General features: G+C 52.8%; 1 protein-coding gene across 1 annotated transcript in view; it reads left to right on the forward strand.

Moving 5' to 3' along the window:
* Positions 1 to 871: 871 nt before the first annotated feature.
* POU2F3 (POU class 2 homeobox 3) overlaps positions 872 to 15,282 on the forward strand; it is a 34,331-nt gene continuing 19,920 nt past the window's right edge. The window contains exons 1-4 of the mRNA XM_052697043.1: positions 872 to 1,082; positions 4,470 to 4,523; positions 5,195 to 5,263; positions 14,643 to 14,677. Of these exons, the coding sequence (XP_052553003.1) occupies positions 872 to 1,082; positions 4,470 to 4,523; positions 5,195 to 5,263; positions 14,643 to 14,677 (369 nt within the window). The remainder of the gene's footprint in view (positions 1,083 to 4,469; positions 4,524 to 5,194; positions 5,264 to 14,642; positions 14,678 to 15,282) is intronic.

The raw sequence follows: 15,282 nt of genomic DNA on the forward strand, positions 1-15,282 counted from the left end.
TGGAGAGCCTGCCCACCACCCACCCATCCCTTGGGAGAAACCTGTCTTTCCAGGGAGGGAGAGCAGCATGTGGGAAAGCCAAGAGCCCTGGAACGTGCACGAGGCAGGGAGAGATGGATGTGTGATAGCTTGTACCTGGCAGCTCTGATGGATAAAGCCTGTTAACGCTTTCAGGAAGGGGCTGAGCAGGAGATTGGGAGGTTTGTACACCCCTAAGCAAGGCAGGAGGCATCGGGGCAGTGCAGGGGGCAAACAGAGACAACAGGTATAGAATCATAGAATGGTTTGAGCAGGTCAGGGCGACGCTGGTGCTGTCATGGGATGGAGCGCCAGCCTGCCTGCAGCTAGGGGATTTTCTCCCTGGCTTCCCTGGAATCCTGGAGCCTGACGTGACACGGTGGGGAGGAGGAGGCCCTGCTTCCCTCTCCTCGAGCCTCGTGGCAGGGAGAACAGCTTGGGAAGAGCTAGCTGCATGCAGCACAGCTCCGTCCCACGCCGAGTGCTTCCACGGATCCCCCAGTGCTCAGCCCCATGCAAGCGGCCCAACACAACCACCACAAAGCGCCGCTTCCCTCTGAGTGCCACCTCGTGCCTCGACCCCTCGCGATGCCCGCAGCCTCCCCGCAGCACGAGGCTACGCGGGGCAGCAGCCAGGCCCGCTCGCAGGTGCTGCGGGGCTCATCGAGGCGGCGCGGGCGAGCGATCCGCCTCCTTCCCACCCCACCCCACACCCTGGTAGCCCTGCAGGGACTCATCCATTCCCCGGTTACTAATATGCAAATGGTGCTTTTGCATGGGCCGGGCGCCAGGCTGCTGGGTGTCAGGGCACCCGAGGGAGCCGGAGGTGGGGCGAGGCGTGGCGTGGAGCCGCATGCTCACCTGGCCCTGCATGGCAACAGGCAATGGAGCTGTAGGTCCCGTCGGGAGCGGACCCGCGCCCGGTTCGAGAGGCAGCAGCGGGTGGCAGAGGAGGGAGGGCAAACTGGCAGCCCCTGGCAACCTGGGGCTGACGGCAGGAGGCTGGGCGCACCGCGGGTTTCCCCCCGCCAGCAGGATGGTGAACCTGGAGTCCGTGCACGCAGGTAAACGAGCGCGGCAGGAAGGATCGGGCTGCAGGAAATGGGGTTGCTGCGATTCCTATGGCTTTTCCCCCTCCTCGACCTCCTCTTCTCTCCTCTCCTGTTGGAGTCAGCGATCGCAGCTGGCATTCAGGGATGGATGCTGCCTTGACCCTTTTTAGGGTGCGCAGTGTGGAAGTGCTGCTCGTACTGCTGGCACCAACGTGGGCTGCAGAGCAGAGCAGAGAGAAAGGCATTGGGGCAGCTGGAAACTGGGCAGGCAGTGCCTGAGCCCCAGGTCTGGTGTCATTGGGGTAAAGCTGGGAGCAGTGAGAGGGGTGAAGTCAGAGGGCTGCAGGAAGGATGTGTGACTGAGAGGGAGGGGGGCTACAAGGAGAAAAGGGAATGACGAAGAAGGAAAAGGAGGGAGAAATGAATGAGCAGAGAGCTGCAGGAGGATGGGGCGACTCCTGATGGGATGGGGAGAACAGGGAATGAATGAAGGGCGATACGCAGAAGGAGCAAGCGCTGCTCCCAGGGGGTTTGACACAGCGGTGCAGCCTGGAAGCTCCACGTCTCCAGGCAGCCCTCGCTGGGAGCAGAGCAATGGGTGCCAAACACCTCAATGCTGCCAGGAGCTCAGGCTCGCCCTGCACCTCGGGTTTGGCTGCTGCTCCCATCCTGAGGAGCCCCTGCGAAGACAGGAGGGACCATCCTTGGGCATGTGGGGCTGTGAACTGGGTCCTGACAGCCCCTGCTGTGGGATGGAGTGCTGGAGGCAGGGGCCACGTGCAGCTGAGCTGGGAGCCTCCACACCACTGGGAGAGGCAGCGGGAGGCTGGCAGTGCAGTGGGGTCTGAGCACCTGCGCTGGCCCGGTGTGCAGCATCTCCCGGGGCTGCACCCCCCCCCAGGCTCCTATCTGCCCAGCTGCTGAACTTGTGGGCGACTCTTTCTTCATGAAAAGATTCCCCACATTGATACCGTGCCCTCTGTCAGAGCCCGTGGCATCGCTCCCGGGGTGGATTTGGCTGGGAGCTGCGTGGTGCAGGGTGCACGCTGAGCCTCCCTCCCCCAAATCGCCCACCGAGGGGCCCGAGCTTCCAACAGTGGATTTACAGGGAGGGAGACAAAGCTGAGCCCGGCTGTTTGCACGTGGCAGAGCCCAGAGCAGGTAGTAGGGAGTTATTCCCATTGCTGCAAAGGGGGATCTGTGTGCCGAGCAGCTTGGGAGGCTGAAACCCACATTGCTCCCCCCAAGCAGGGTCTGCACAGCACTCCCCTGCAGCAGAACCACCCCCTGCTCCTAACATCTACACCTTCTCAGCTTCCTGCAGCCTCCGCAGAGCTCGGGCACGTAGAGCACAGCAAAACCCATTGGGTTCCAGGTGCCGGACTCAACCAACCCAATTTCTCCCCACTACTTTCTTTTCTCCTCTTAAAGCCACTGGGCTGGTTTACTCCTGGTGCCCATGTCAGAACAACTCCAAGGAATAAGGGCTTGGGAAAGCTTTATTTGCTGACACCATTTGTTTCGGCCAAAATAGAGATGCAGATATATCCCCAGAGAAGTGTCTGCACCGGTAGAGTTGCTTTGGTCTGGGTAAACAAAGCAGCCTGCCTCTTGTGCAGGTAGCTGAGCTCTGGCAGCACATTTTTAATATGGCCCAGGCCACAGCGGCGGCTCCTAATGGGGCTGTGGTTGGGAGTCAGGCAGTCCCACATTGCATTATTTTTCCCAGCCGTGTCTGCGCTCAGCTTGCTCTCCATCTATTGCAAAGCTGCATGGCAAGAGCCCGCATTTGCCTGGCCTCAGTGTCTCACAGCCTGCTTTGTCTTAAGAAAAACCATCACACGTGGGGGCTCGGTGTCACTCTGCCCCTGGGTTATGGTGAAGGACGTATAGTTCCCATCATCCTGGCTGTGCTTGCATCAGAAAGTCACCCCCTGCATCCCCAGCCCTGGTTCCCAAGGACCCCTCAGAGGATGCAGCACTGCTATCCACGTGTGCTCACCCGTATCAGCAGACTTCCATCAAAAAACATTGCTTTTTTCCCCCTGGTTGTTTGTTAGTTTTTTTTTTCTTTTTTTTCCCTATTTTTGGGGGCTTTTTTGAGCGGGGAGTGGGGTTTATTTTTCCCCTCACAACGCATCTAAGCTGTAATAACTTGTGTCAGTGTGACGAGGGGAAGTTGAACCTTTGTGAAAACAAAACCCTTTTGCTTTCTGTATGAGAGCATCACAGGGCATCGCCTTATCTGCTGGCTGCAGCAGGAGGGAATTAAACTGATGGATGATACCTGATAAGTAATCAAGTGGCAGATGCCATTCCTCAGCCCCCCACGCCTCACATGATAACCACGAATGGGTGAAGGATGCTGCTGGCTGCAAACTGCCCTGACCCCGTGTGAAGGGGCTGGGGGTGCACACAGCACATCGCTTTGCTGCTGCCCTGCTTTGTGAAGTTGTATTCTTCTTTTATTTGATGAGAACTTGGCTTCTCCTCCAGCTACCTCCTGGCAGCAGACAGAGCCGAGCGCTTTGTAGCCTGCCTAAGTCAGGGTCCCCTGGCAGCAGTACAAGACAAGATGTTTATAGCTGGAGATAATTGCTCTTCCTGCAGTAGAAATACTTAGAAGCCCCACTAAATGCTCGTGTCTTAATTGCAGAGGGATTACTTGAAACGAAACGTTTTTCCCTTCTCCTTTTCCTCCCTTGCTCCTTCAGACAGCTTAAGGAGAGGAAGTTTCTGAAGTGCATGTGCTGCCATCGTGCACAGCTTTGCTGTTTTTTCTTCCAGCAGACTTTAGCTTAGGAAAGAATTTCAGACCTTCACCTAAAGGAAGGCCTAAACAAAGCAGAGAGTTTGCCATTTGCACGCTGGAAGCTGCAATAGGAGGGAAATGAGAGAGAGGTGCTTGCTCTATTGTGAGCAATAGAGGGAAATTGGAATAAAAACACGCAAGCTGTTTTGGCCAGTTGGAAATAACAGGAGGCATGCATAGGGAAGAGGAAAAGGGCTGCGTGATGCCTTTAAGAAGGCTTCCACCTGCCTTTGCTGTCCCAGCAAAACCACAGCAAACAGTGCTCCGCTTCCACGCTGTTGTTATTCCCTGATGCAAATTGTGTGACTGCTGGGGCTGGGATTGGCTGCAGGAGGCACATGCAAATCACTCCGTTGGGTCTTTATAAAAATTTATTATCTTTTTTTCTTTTTCTTCCCCCCCCCCCCTCCTTCAACCTACCTGGAAAGAGTTAAAATTCCCATGCAAAGGGGAGAAAAGGGCGAGGGGGTGTCCGTCTGAATTTGAATAGATATTCTTCCTTCTTTCTCTCTGTGTACTTTGCCTCTGTTAAGGAGGAGACGAGGGATCCCGTACAAAGTTGACCATTCCCTACTCTTTCCTTTCAGCTGTCCCCGAAGGAGAACGTGGCCCTGGGTGTGGTGGCAGCCATCACTTCAAGGGTAAATGACGAATTTTTGGCATTGAGGAGGATGGAGAGAGATGTGCTGGATGGTGCAGGCAGTGTTCTTCTGGGGGCAGCGAGCACGTGTTGGGTGAATAGTTTGCAAGCAGATGTGTTGGGAAGAGCGGAGTTTGGAAGGGGGTGAGGGAAGGAGCAATTGCCCTTAGAGCATCCTGCTCCGTGCAGTGCCAGTATGGCACCAAACCAACACCAGCTTGGCCACAACGTCCCAAAATGAAAGGATGGGATGTAGGAGAGGATGGAAGCTGGGAGGGGTCCCCAGAGGTGCAGGGATGGAGGGCGGTGCCACCGGCTGCTCTGGGAGGTCTTCATAAAGGAGGAGCCTGGGGGGGTTTGGAGGGCTCAGAAGTGCCCCTTGCCCTCTGCGGGAAGAGGAATGGCACGAAGGGTGAGAAGCACATCAGTGAGCTGAGAAGGGGGCTGCGAAGAGCAACAGGAGGGAAAGTGCATCCTCGGAGCTGATGAATATTCTAGTGGCTGTATGTTGAAGGAATCAGAAATTTGAAAGTCTGATGGTTTATTATAATTACACATTCATTTGTGCTGTTTAGTGGAAGCCACATGTGCCTGTTGCCTGGGACTGTGACCTGTTATTAAAATCAGTTGTGCCATCTTTTTTTTTTCTTTTTTTTTTCTTTTTTTTTGCAGAGATCAAGATGAGCGGCGATGCGGCGGATTCCACGGACACCCGGCACGAACCCGACCAAGTGGAGCCAGGTAAGGGGGGGTCCAGGACACGGGGGGCTGTTGGGCAGAGGGGCAATGGGGTGCTGGAAGTTCCTGCCGTGCTTTGCTCCACGCCTGTTGCTCTGCATCGTGCTCCCGCAGCCAGCTGGGAGTTGATCAAAAATGCGCTCTGGGCAAGGATTGCACCCGTATCTTGATCAGCATGCAAGCTCCTCTGTCACAGCAGTGAATCAGTGCGTGGCTCGGCAACGTCCTCTGTGGTTTCAGCAAGGAAATGTGCTCCTTTCTTGCTAAATGAATTATGCCACTGAAATAGTCTTGGGCCGCCAGCTTAGCGCAAAGGTTGTACGCAGGGTCGATGCCAGGAATGCTTCCCCAGACACAGGGCCCAGGGACTGTGCCTTTTTTGGCCTCGTGTCTGTAGAAAAATGGGAGGGACTTGTGGAATACCCAAATGCAGCCAGGTTGTTCCAGCCAGAAGGGAACGCCGCTCATCTTGAAGCGTCATGGGGTTTCTCACCCTGCTCCTACTTGATGCTCAGGCAGCTCTGTGGCTAGAAGCCCCAGATTCCCTTAATAATGTAAAACTGAAGAGCAGAGTGATCCTGAGAATGGAACAGCACTGAGTTATTCTAGTCCACCTACCGCTTCTTGCACTACCAGGAGCTGTGAGATGCACTGGAAAATCAAAGCTGTGTTTTCCAGCATCACTTCTGCCTGCAGTGGGCTTTGAGGACAGGATTTGAGGACAGAACTTCACAAAGGCTTACGGTCAGGTTCCTTTTCAGGCCAATAAACAGCAATAAGACAAGCATTAAGCACCCGCTGGTTATGGTTACAACAAACGAAGATTACTAGAAACAGAAAGGCTCATCTCTAGAGGTAGAAATAAACACCATTTAAAGCCAAAACTCATAGACAGCGTATGAAAGTTGTTGCTCTTTGGAGAACACAAAGCTTGGGGTGGGAAGATGTGTAACAACAGATTAAAACTTCACAGGGAATGATTTTATTGCTTCCCTTTTGCTTTTGTCAATTGAGAGGGAAAGGAAAAACAGCAGATCTTGGTGGAAGCCGGAGAAGCCCAGGCATGTTGTAATGGGACTGAAAGTGCCCCTTTATTTACGCTGCGCATCGAGGTCTCAGCACTCTGAAGTTATTTGACGCATTCTAAGGCTGAGATACAATCTGGTTCTATTCACCTCTATGAACTCTGGTTGACTTTGGTCAGGTCGGCTCATGGCTTCCAGCCGACCCCACGCTGGTTTTTAGAGATGGATATTTCCCAGCCTGGCAACAAACACAGCCTCGGCTGCTTCCAAATCAGCGTTGGCTGTAACTGGGCATTGAATGGGAACGAGAAATGGAGTGGCACGTATTGCTGATGGGCAGCACGGTTGAATGGTGGTGAGGGAAGGCTGTGTTAGGCCTGAGCTGGGTTTTGTCGTGGCTGGATGCTATCGGGAGAGCCACTGCTAGTGGCACTGGTGTTCAATAGGGGAGAAGCCAGCGCCAAAGCTGTTGGGATAAAACACATTTTCCGTGTAAGCTTCCTAGAAAGCCAATAGCATCTCTTCTGAGGGGAGATGGAGAGTGTTGAGCAGTGCTCCAGGAGCCTTCCTGTCAGGCACGGATATCAGAATGGGCAATATCCTTCATTTAGCACAGACCAACCCTTCCCTGTGGACCGATCAGGCTCTTTTCTCTCGTGGGAGAGAATGCTGGTGGATCCTTTGGGACCCAACCTTAACCAAGCCCCCCGTGGGGCTGCCCCTGTGCTGTCCCAAAGCTGCCTTTGTTTGCTTTTTCCCCTTTCCAACAATCCCCGTTTACCGACAACAGAGCGCTTTGTACTGAGCTTCCCTGAACTGCTGTGTTTTCCCTGACGTGCAGCATGAGAGCAATACTTACCGCAGCACCTCACCGTTTGGGGTTTTGTTTACCAGCTTCATGTGGGAAAGTCCTTTCTGATTACTTACTAATTAATTGAAGGCCCGTTTCCTAACGAACCGGACCGCTGCACAGCTTTCCAGGAATCCTGCTCCCTCCATAGAAGGCAGTAGTTACCACGACAAAACGACCGATATTATTGCTTCCAAAGAATGGAAATCTTTCTAGGTGCAGATTCACAAAGGCCTTTCATCACATAAAGACGTAGACTGGCTCCAAGAGGAATTTTAAATAATAATAATAATAAAAGAAATCTGGAGGGAGCCGGGTGCCAAAATGCTTTTGTAAACCAAGCCCTTGATCTGAAACTGATGCCTGCAGATCTGATGGGAAGTGTCGGTAGCAGAGGTATCATCTCATCCTTTCATATCTCCGCCAGTTCCAGGCTTGGAGGGAGGAAAGGGTAATCTGGGGCATTGTTTTACTTTGAAAGCGTTTAAAAATGGGGCTTTTCCCTTTTTGAGAAACTTTTGGCATTTTTTTTTTTTTGTTACCTTTTTCATAAGAGGTCAGGAAAGCTCGGCTTTGATTCTTCTTTTATTTATTTCTCCACCTTGATTTCATACAAAACACTTGGAAGCTTTTAATGAGACGCTCTCCAAGAGCTCACGCTTGCTCGAGCTGCTTCCCCCCATAGCTGTAGCGAAATTCCACCGCATAAGAAAAAGACAAAACCTCTGGAATATCACCCACTCAGCCCTCCTGTGCCTTCCTTCTGCCTTTCCCATCGTGACACATGTGTGAGCTGCAGGGGTTATTCCTGTAGGGCTCTCTTGGGGCTGCGTGGGGCCGTACAGCCCTATAGAGCCCAGCTGTCCTCGCAGGGCCCTCCTCACCCTGTATGATGCTGGTAAGGCTCCGTGCACCGAGGTGCTGCTGGGCTCCATGGGGGGTAATGACAAGCGCTTGGCTCCGAGCTCTTTTCATCTTTTTAAACTGATGAAAGCTATGCCAGCAAGTTCTGGGTTGGTTTTTTTTATGGGAACTGTGGGGGCTTGGCACTGCCGAGTGTCGCCCCTGGTCTTCAAGCCGAGAGGCAGAGATCTCCCCCTTCTTGTGGTTTATCTAAGCCCTCTGTATCTGATGCAACAAAATGCTGAGGTGGGACTTGCCTCCGTCTGTCTGTTTGTTTGTGTCAGACACTTGTTCCCCGTTTATCTGCTTGATCAAAACAGGTTACACCAAGCAAAGCTACTTCCCTTTGATTTCATCTGTTGAGGCTATGGGGGGGAAGCCAAAGCCTTAACAAAAGGGCGATAGGGAAGCTCTTCAAACACAACCATCGGTAACCGAATAGCTGCAGGCGCTCCGAACATCTTCCCTCCCCACCCTGCAATGTGGGGAACTGGACAGCCTGCCAGCAGCCCGAGGCGGGTGTGATGGGCATCCCAGTGCATGGGGAGGGAGCTGGGATGTGCAGCGTGGGGCAGACCTGCAGCCTTGGTGGCAGTGGATGCAGCTTTGCGCGGCTGGGATCTGGGAGCAGCCGGGTTTGGGATTGTGGCTCCAGACAGGTGGGCTCTTAGCTGGCACTGATGGCAATAGCATCGTGGTTGTGTCACCCTCGCAGCCTGCATAGCATCTCTGGTGTGTTAGGAAGTAATAGAGCAATTCCTTTCAACCCTAAGGAAATGGAGGCTGTGAGGAGCTATGGTGCATCTGCTCCTATGGTGCTGCAGAGGGGATGGCCCTTTGGATGTCACTCTTCTCAACTGCACAGCTTGTAGCAGTGGGAGGATGGCAGCAAGAGGTGACACCTGCCTTCATCCAACAGCCCCCAGAGCCAGGCAGGCCAGAGCAGCATGGAGCTGGCCACCAAAACTCTCCACCCAAGCAAAAAAAGCCCCTGAGTACCCTATCTCCTGACGTCGCCGTCTGTGCATTTTGCATCAAATCTGCAACATGGAAAATCAGAGCCCTTGTCTCCATCTCTCTGCCACACGCTCCCTGTACAAATGTAATCAGTCCATCTGTGCTCCTCGGCTCCAAAGTGGGGATCCCCATCTCGTCTCCCATCTTGGTGCCAGGATGTGAGCTCTTGGCTGCAGCTCTCCCTGCTATCCAGGGTCGCAGTTTGTCATATTCCCATGGTCGTTCTCTGGGCTTGCTGGGAAAGGCTGCTTTCAAGCTTTATGGCTTATGCCCCATAGGATACGGAGGCTTTCACCTCCACATCAGCTTCTAACTCAGGCAGAACACACACCCAGGAGACGTTGGAGTGAGATGGGTGCTCAGGTTTTGCACTGCTCACCGACACAGCTCATGAGGGATGCTTGGGCTGAGCCCATTTCTTTCCTTTGCTCTTATCTCTTTGGATGGGGCTGGAGCCTTTTGAGGAAACCTGGCCTTCCTGGCCCCACACCTCGTCCTTGGCTGCACTTCTCCCAGGGGCAGCTCTCCCTGGTGAAACTTCCCTCAAAGCCTCCGGGATCTCTCTTGTCTCTTCCCCCTGCAGCTACCAACAGCCCCAGGACAAGTCCCAAAGAAGTAAGAGCAGCAGCAGCAGGGCTGGAAAACAGCTGGTTGCTATGGCAATGGGGCTTGCTCGGGATTTGCATAGGGCTGGTGATTTTCATAGCACAGCCACATTTAAGGCGAGCAGGAGAAATTTCCATATTCCCAGCTCCAAGTCAGTTGGGGCGTGGGGGAGGCCAGGAGGGGGATATTTGAAATTCAAATGAAGGTGATTAGGGTTTGAGGTTGGGTTATTTTATTTTATTTTTTTTTCTTAAACATCCCATTATGGAAGAGGATAAAAAAGGATGGGGAGGGGAAGGGGAACAAAAGGCTGGTTTGACTTGAATTAGAGGGGCAAAGGAAGAGCTGGTCTGATCTGCCTCTTGCCTCTGGCCCAAGAGAAGAGACGTGCCCTCTCCCAACACCTGCAGGTGAAATGTTTTCCGTGGGAACAACTGCTGCCCTCGGGTTTCCTTCGGGAAGCTGCCCCAGTCTCCCACACTCGCCGTCCCGCACTCCCCCCCATGCCCTGACCCACACAAGGGTACAGCAGTGGCACCGAGGGGTGGGAACTCTTGGAGGAATGGCATTGGTGTGACCTGGGAGTTTGAACACTCGAGTGAAAGCTTCCCCTGCAGACTTTGAGTCAGCACAGATTCACTTTCCTTGCTAAGCAGCCTTGGCTCTCCCACAGAGGAGAGCCTGCAGTGCCCCGGTTGGGTCTGTTTGTGTTGCTAGAGCAAACAGCTAATAGGGAAACTACAGCCCTGCTTGGCTGCCTTGCAAACTTCCCATCCTGTTCACACTTTCCCTTTCTACCCTTACAAAGCACTGCTGGAGTCAGTTAGCCTTGGGAACAGCGAGCATCCCAGCAAGGGCAAAGCAATAGAGCTGGGTCTGCTCAGCTGCAGCTTCTGCTCCTCATCGCCAGCAGGCACAGGTGGGGGCAGTCAGGGTGATGGCAGGGGGATGTGAAAAAGTGATTGCAGCCAGGCCCTTACTGCTGGGACAGATCCACGAGTTGGTGGCTGAGCATCCAAAGAGAATTGAGCTGCTGAGGATGCTGAATTTCTTTATGACTTGATAGAACCATGCTGTGCTCAGTGCAGGTGAGAGGTTTTCTTTGCTTACAGTGTGTGGCTCAGGTATTGTTTGTAGCTGCGTTTAATGCTACCATTTCTTAACCTCCTCTTGGGTAATGCTTTAATTTCACATGTTGTTCAGGCTGAGGGGTCTGATGCTTCAGTCCATGCGAGCAAGTTAACTCCTCACCTTCAAGAAAACGTATCTTGGAAGGTGCCCTGCACCCAGCCTGCTTTGCCTGTCCCCAATGGCACTGTGCTTTATCAGCTGCAATGCTAAAATACTTGAGGATAGGAGAGAGAAATCTTAATTTCAGCTGTTCAGTACTCTGACCTGCTCACCCCTTAGAGCCAGTGATGGGAACAGGCAGCTCTGGAGGTGATTCATCCCCATGTCCCAGGGGTGAGGTGAGCTGCCCTCTGGAAGCACCGGCTTCCTCTCTGTGGCTGCAGAGGCAGCCTAGAGCGATTGGCTCCCAATTAGATGCTGCAATTTAGACATCTGAGCCCCTGCCCACTGTCTCCCTGGCACTTTTCCCCCGCTGTCGTTCAGCTGTTCTGAATTTCCCTCCCAAATGCATGGGGCAGAAAACTGATTCCCTGTGGGAATTCCCCAACACCTGCTACAGGTTGAAAATCGCTCTCTAATTCCCCCATCCCTCCCAGGATCAAACAGTGAGGTGAACTGGGCACGGAGCTGGGTGGGAAGGAGAATGAAGTCAGAATTGGAGGTGGAAACCTGGTTGTGTCGTCAGGTGGCTGTCGGTCCTGCAGGTGACATCGGCATGTTTTTGCTTTGTGAAGGGGAAGATGTGCTGCAATCTTGACTTTTATTATTATTATTATTTTGCTTTCTCCCTTTGTGGAGCTTTCATCCTGTAGTTCTGGGCAGGCTGGGCAGCTCCCAGTGGGAATCGAGTCGGATGGGATGGAGTGTGGATGATGGGCGTTCTCAACACACGAAGCCTCCCAGACTGGGGGGGAAAGCAACTTCTTTGCTGCTCCCATCCCCAGAGAAACCTCCCCAGGCAAACTCGCACCAGATCTGATGCCAGTGCTATGCAAAACAGCTGCCAGGTGAAGCGAGGAGAGCCGCGCGGTCCCTGTCTGCCGCGCTGCGGGGCTTATCGCTGCCTCTTCCCTTCCATCCAGTACACCCATGGGAGCCTCGTGGATGGGGAAGCTCCGAGGAAATGTAATGTGTGAAGCTCAGAGCTCCCTTTAAATACCAGGGCTTCCGTGGTTGGGTGCAATTCTAGGAGCGGAGGGCTGCATTGAGCCTTTGGGGTCCCACCGTGTCTGGCTGTGCTGTTGGCTGTTGTGGAGTTCCACCAAAATGAGTGGAGTTCCGGCGGTTTGCAGCAGTTGGGAATCTGCTGCTACTTACACTTTTCTTTCTTTTTATCACCTGGAGCTAGGAAAGATTAAATCTCAAGTGCAGATCCTCATTGTTTGAACAGTTAGTTCCTTTAAGGAGAGAAATAAGCGCTTCAGCACGGATCCTGGTGCTGGTAGGAGCTGGGAGGAAACCAGTCTGCTTTTAAAATGGTTGTAGGAAAGTCACTGAGTTAGCTGGAAGAAGAGCTGTTATCCCCATCACACCCCAACCTTGGCTTGCAGCTGAGATCATGTTAATTCTACTTGACACACAAGCTTTTACCGAAATAGAAAACCATGAGATCTGTTTGCAAATAAATCAGAGAGCAAACACTCACGGATCCTGCTGAAAAGTGGCAGAGATTTGTGTATCCAGCTCCCATTTACATAACTGCTGGGAGCAGAAATCACCTCGCCCCATTTTAAATATCACACTCTCGGACATCTAAGTCTGAACCAGTTGCCCCTGGGTCTCTTTGTAGTCCATAAAGAGAAACTGTCATCTCCAGAGGGCCGTTCGTCTCTGGTTGAGATAGGAGTGTGAGATAGGGTGGGGGAATGGCCTCTGGAGGTGCTTGGTGCTCCTTGTTGTCTATGAAGACAGCCTGGGGCAGTGGCTCAGTCTTGGATGCCCAAGCTGCAAACAGGCTCGCATGGATCTCCATGCATATCTCCAGCATGTTCCACCATCACAAAAAAAGAAAAAGACAGACTTCATGTGAGGTGGGATGGTGCTGTGTACGGTCCTGTGGGAGAGGATAGGGCAAAAAGCAGAAGTCTGGAGGGAAAAGCACAAGATGGGAAGCTTGGAAGAAGAGGAGGAGGGGATGTACTAAGGAGCTTGGGCCTGGGTGCTTTGAAGCACAGTGTGTTTTGGCAGAGCCTTGTTTGGAGAGCTTGGCTCGTGGTGTAGTGATGCAGCACGGAGCTGCTGCCCGCTTCCAAGAGCTGGGGTGTGCGGGGTGACTCAGAGCCCTCATCACTGGGACCCAGGGATTTCCCTCAAGGTCTTTGAATCTTGCCTCATCAACATGCTGCATTTGAACGTGAGCGAAAGTCTTGCATCCAAGAAACCAGAAGATTACCTTTTCCTTCCTGTTCTATTTTAGCAACTGGGAACTTTATTTCCTTCTCTCCTTCTTGCCCTTTCTCCCTTCAGCTACTGCCATTAGATTGCATCAACCCCCCCCCGTCCCCCTCCCTTGAGTTTCAAAGGTAGAAGCAGCAGGCCTTGAAGATCCTCACGCAGCCCTGCTCAGGTGTGTGGATGCTGATTGCAATCATTTATTAATGCTATCAGCATTCCCATCGCTTATCCGCACAGTCGTTGGCGCTCGGAGCTGGAGCTCAATGAATGAACCAATTCCTGGGGTGGAGCGGAGGGGAGAGGTGGCCACGGCCAGAGCAGGGAATTGCATGGAAAAGATGAGATGGAAAGAAAGAAAGCTTTGAAAAGCTGCTCTGGAAGAAGCCAGGAAGGAGGATGGGCTCTAACACAGCAGAAATGCAGACAGGCTGGTGGGAAAGGTGTAGACATGGAGTGGACAAACCACCCCCTGAGGATCTCAAAGAGCTCTGCTCGTTCCCCAGGGAATATTATGCATAGTGTGAGCAAAAGAACTGTGTGCTGGGTTGGGGGAGAGGCTTGAAAGCAAGCAGGGAGCTGGATGTGGGCTCACCCCTGAGCTGCATCCCAGCTCCATGCAGGAGATGTGAACTCTTGAACAACACGATGTGTTGGAGCTTGATCAGATCATAGGGTACAGCCTGTGCTTTGTGGGGAACGTTATACTGGGGGGGAAAAAAAACAACATGGGAGGAGGAGGCAGCCCCCCAGGGGCTTCTGCTGGTGGGATATGAACAATTTAGGGCTATTTATCATGAGCCCAGTTGGGCTGGAAGAGAATGGGTTAGGGAATGGCTTGCAAAGAGAAGGAAAGGGGTTTCTTGGGGTTGCCTTTGCAATGAAGGAGGCTTCGTGGAATCCCTTAAAGCATTCATCTCTGCAGAGTGTGTAGCCTTTCCTTTGTGATGTTCCTGATGAATTTGGCAGGTGTGATGGAGGGGGGGGGGGGAGAATGTTTATCATCAAAGGGGAATGAGTGAGGGCCTGTGCGGTACCTTCAGGCTGAAACCTGTCTGATTTTCCCCCTGTGCCTGCCAATCTCTCCTGGAATCAAGGAGACGCCTCTTGAGCACAACCCCACGGCACCCTCTGTTCCTTCAGATATCCCGCAATTACCTGGTGCCACACGGGTTCCTGAAGATCCCTGCTTTGCAGCCCTGGCCACCTGCTTGCCCGCCTCTTCCACAGCTGGATCTCTGTGTACAGTGCTGGGTTTCCCTGGGCATGTGTTACATCCTCCAGCTCTTCTGTGCTGGAGCCCTGTGCTCCCACTGTTGCCTTCACACCGCCTCCACCTTCCTCTCCTCTCCTTGCTTCTGCTGAGCCAGCAGCGTATCTTTGGTTATGGAAAGCTTAGCTAGATGCTGACTGCCATTAATACTGAGATATTTTTTTTTCTCTGTTTGTTTCATTGTAGGAAGTGAACAGAATGGGCTGGACTTTAACAGGCAGGTAAGACACTCCTTGGATTCTCCTGCTTTCTTGGATTGCTGTTTGTTTGTTGCTCATCTCGTTGAGTCCCAGGCAGCTCCTGCAAGGAGATAAAACTGTGAGGCCGTGAGCTACTGCTAAACCAACAATGGAAGCCCATCCCAATTCCCCTTGTGGGACACAATGGCAGATAAAACATTGGGTTTCCAGGCGTCCCCATTTCATAGAAATTCAGTTAATTATAGAGTTTCTTTAAATCATGCTTTGCTTGAGGCTTTCTCTGGCTTTTTAATTATTTCTATTGTCACTTAGAAACAAAAGGGACCACAGTTCCGGCAAATGAGCAAACCCCACCACAAAGCTCTGTGCATTTGCACTACGTGCGACACTGGCACTGGAAGCACTGTGGTATGCAAGTCTGGGAGCATGGGGCTGACTCACGGGAGTATCAGCAAGGGCTGGAGATGAGGTGGTTTGAGGTCTTGGAGTGCCTGGGTCAAGACCAGGCCTGCCTACAACAACAGACTTCTCTTTGCTAGGTGGTGGGGATAAGGGACACCAGAGGCATACGAGTCCTTCTGACAGCAGGGCAGCACGTGAGGGTCTGCAGGGATGCTGCCTTTGCT

Source organism: Tympanuchus pallidicinctus, unplaced genomic scaffold, assembly GCF_026119805.1.
Source record: "Tympanuchus pallidicinctus isolate F22 unplaced genomic scaffold, pur_lepc_1.0 scaffold30, whole genome shotgun sequence".
Lineage (NCBI taxonomy): Eukaryota > Metazoa > Chordata > Aves > Galliformes > Phasianidae > Tympanuchus > Tympanuchus pallidicinctus.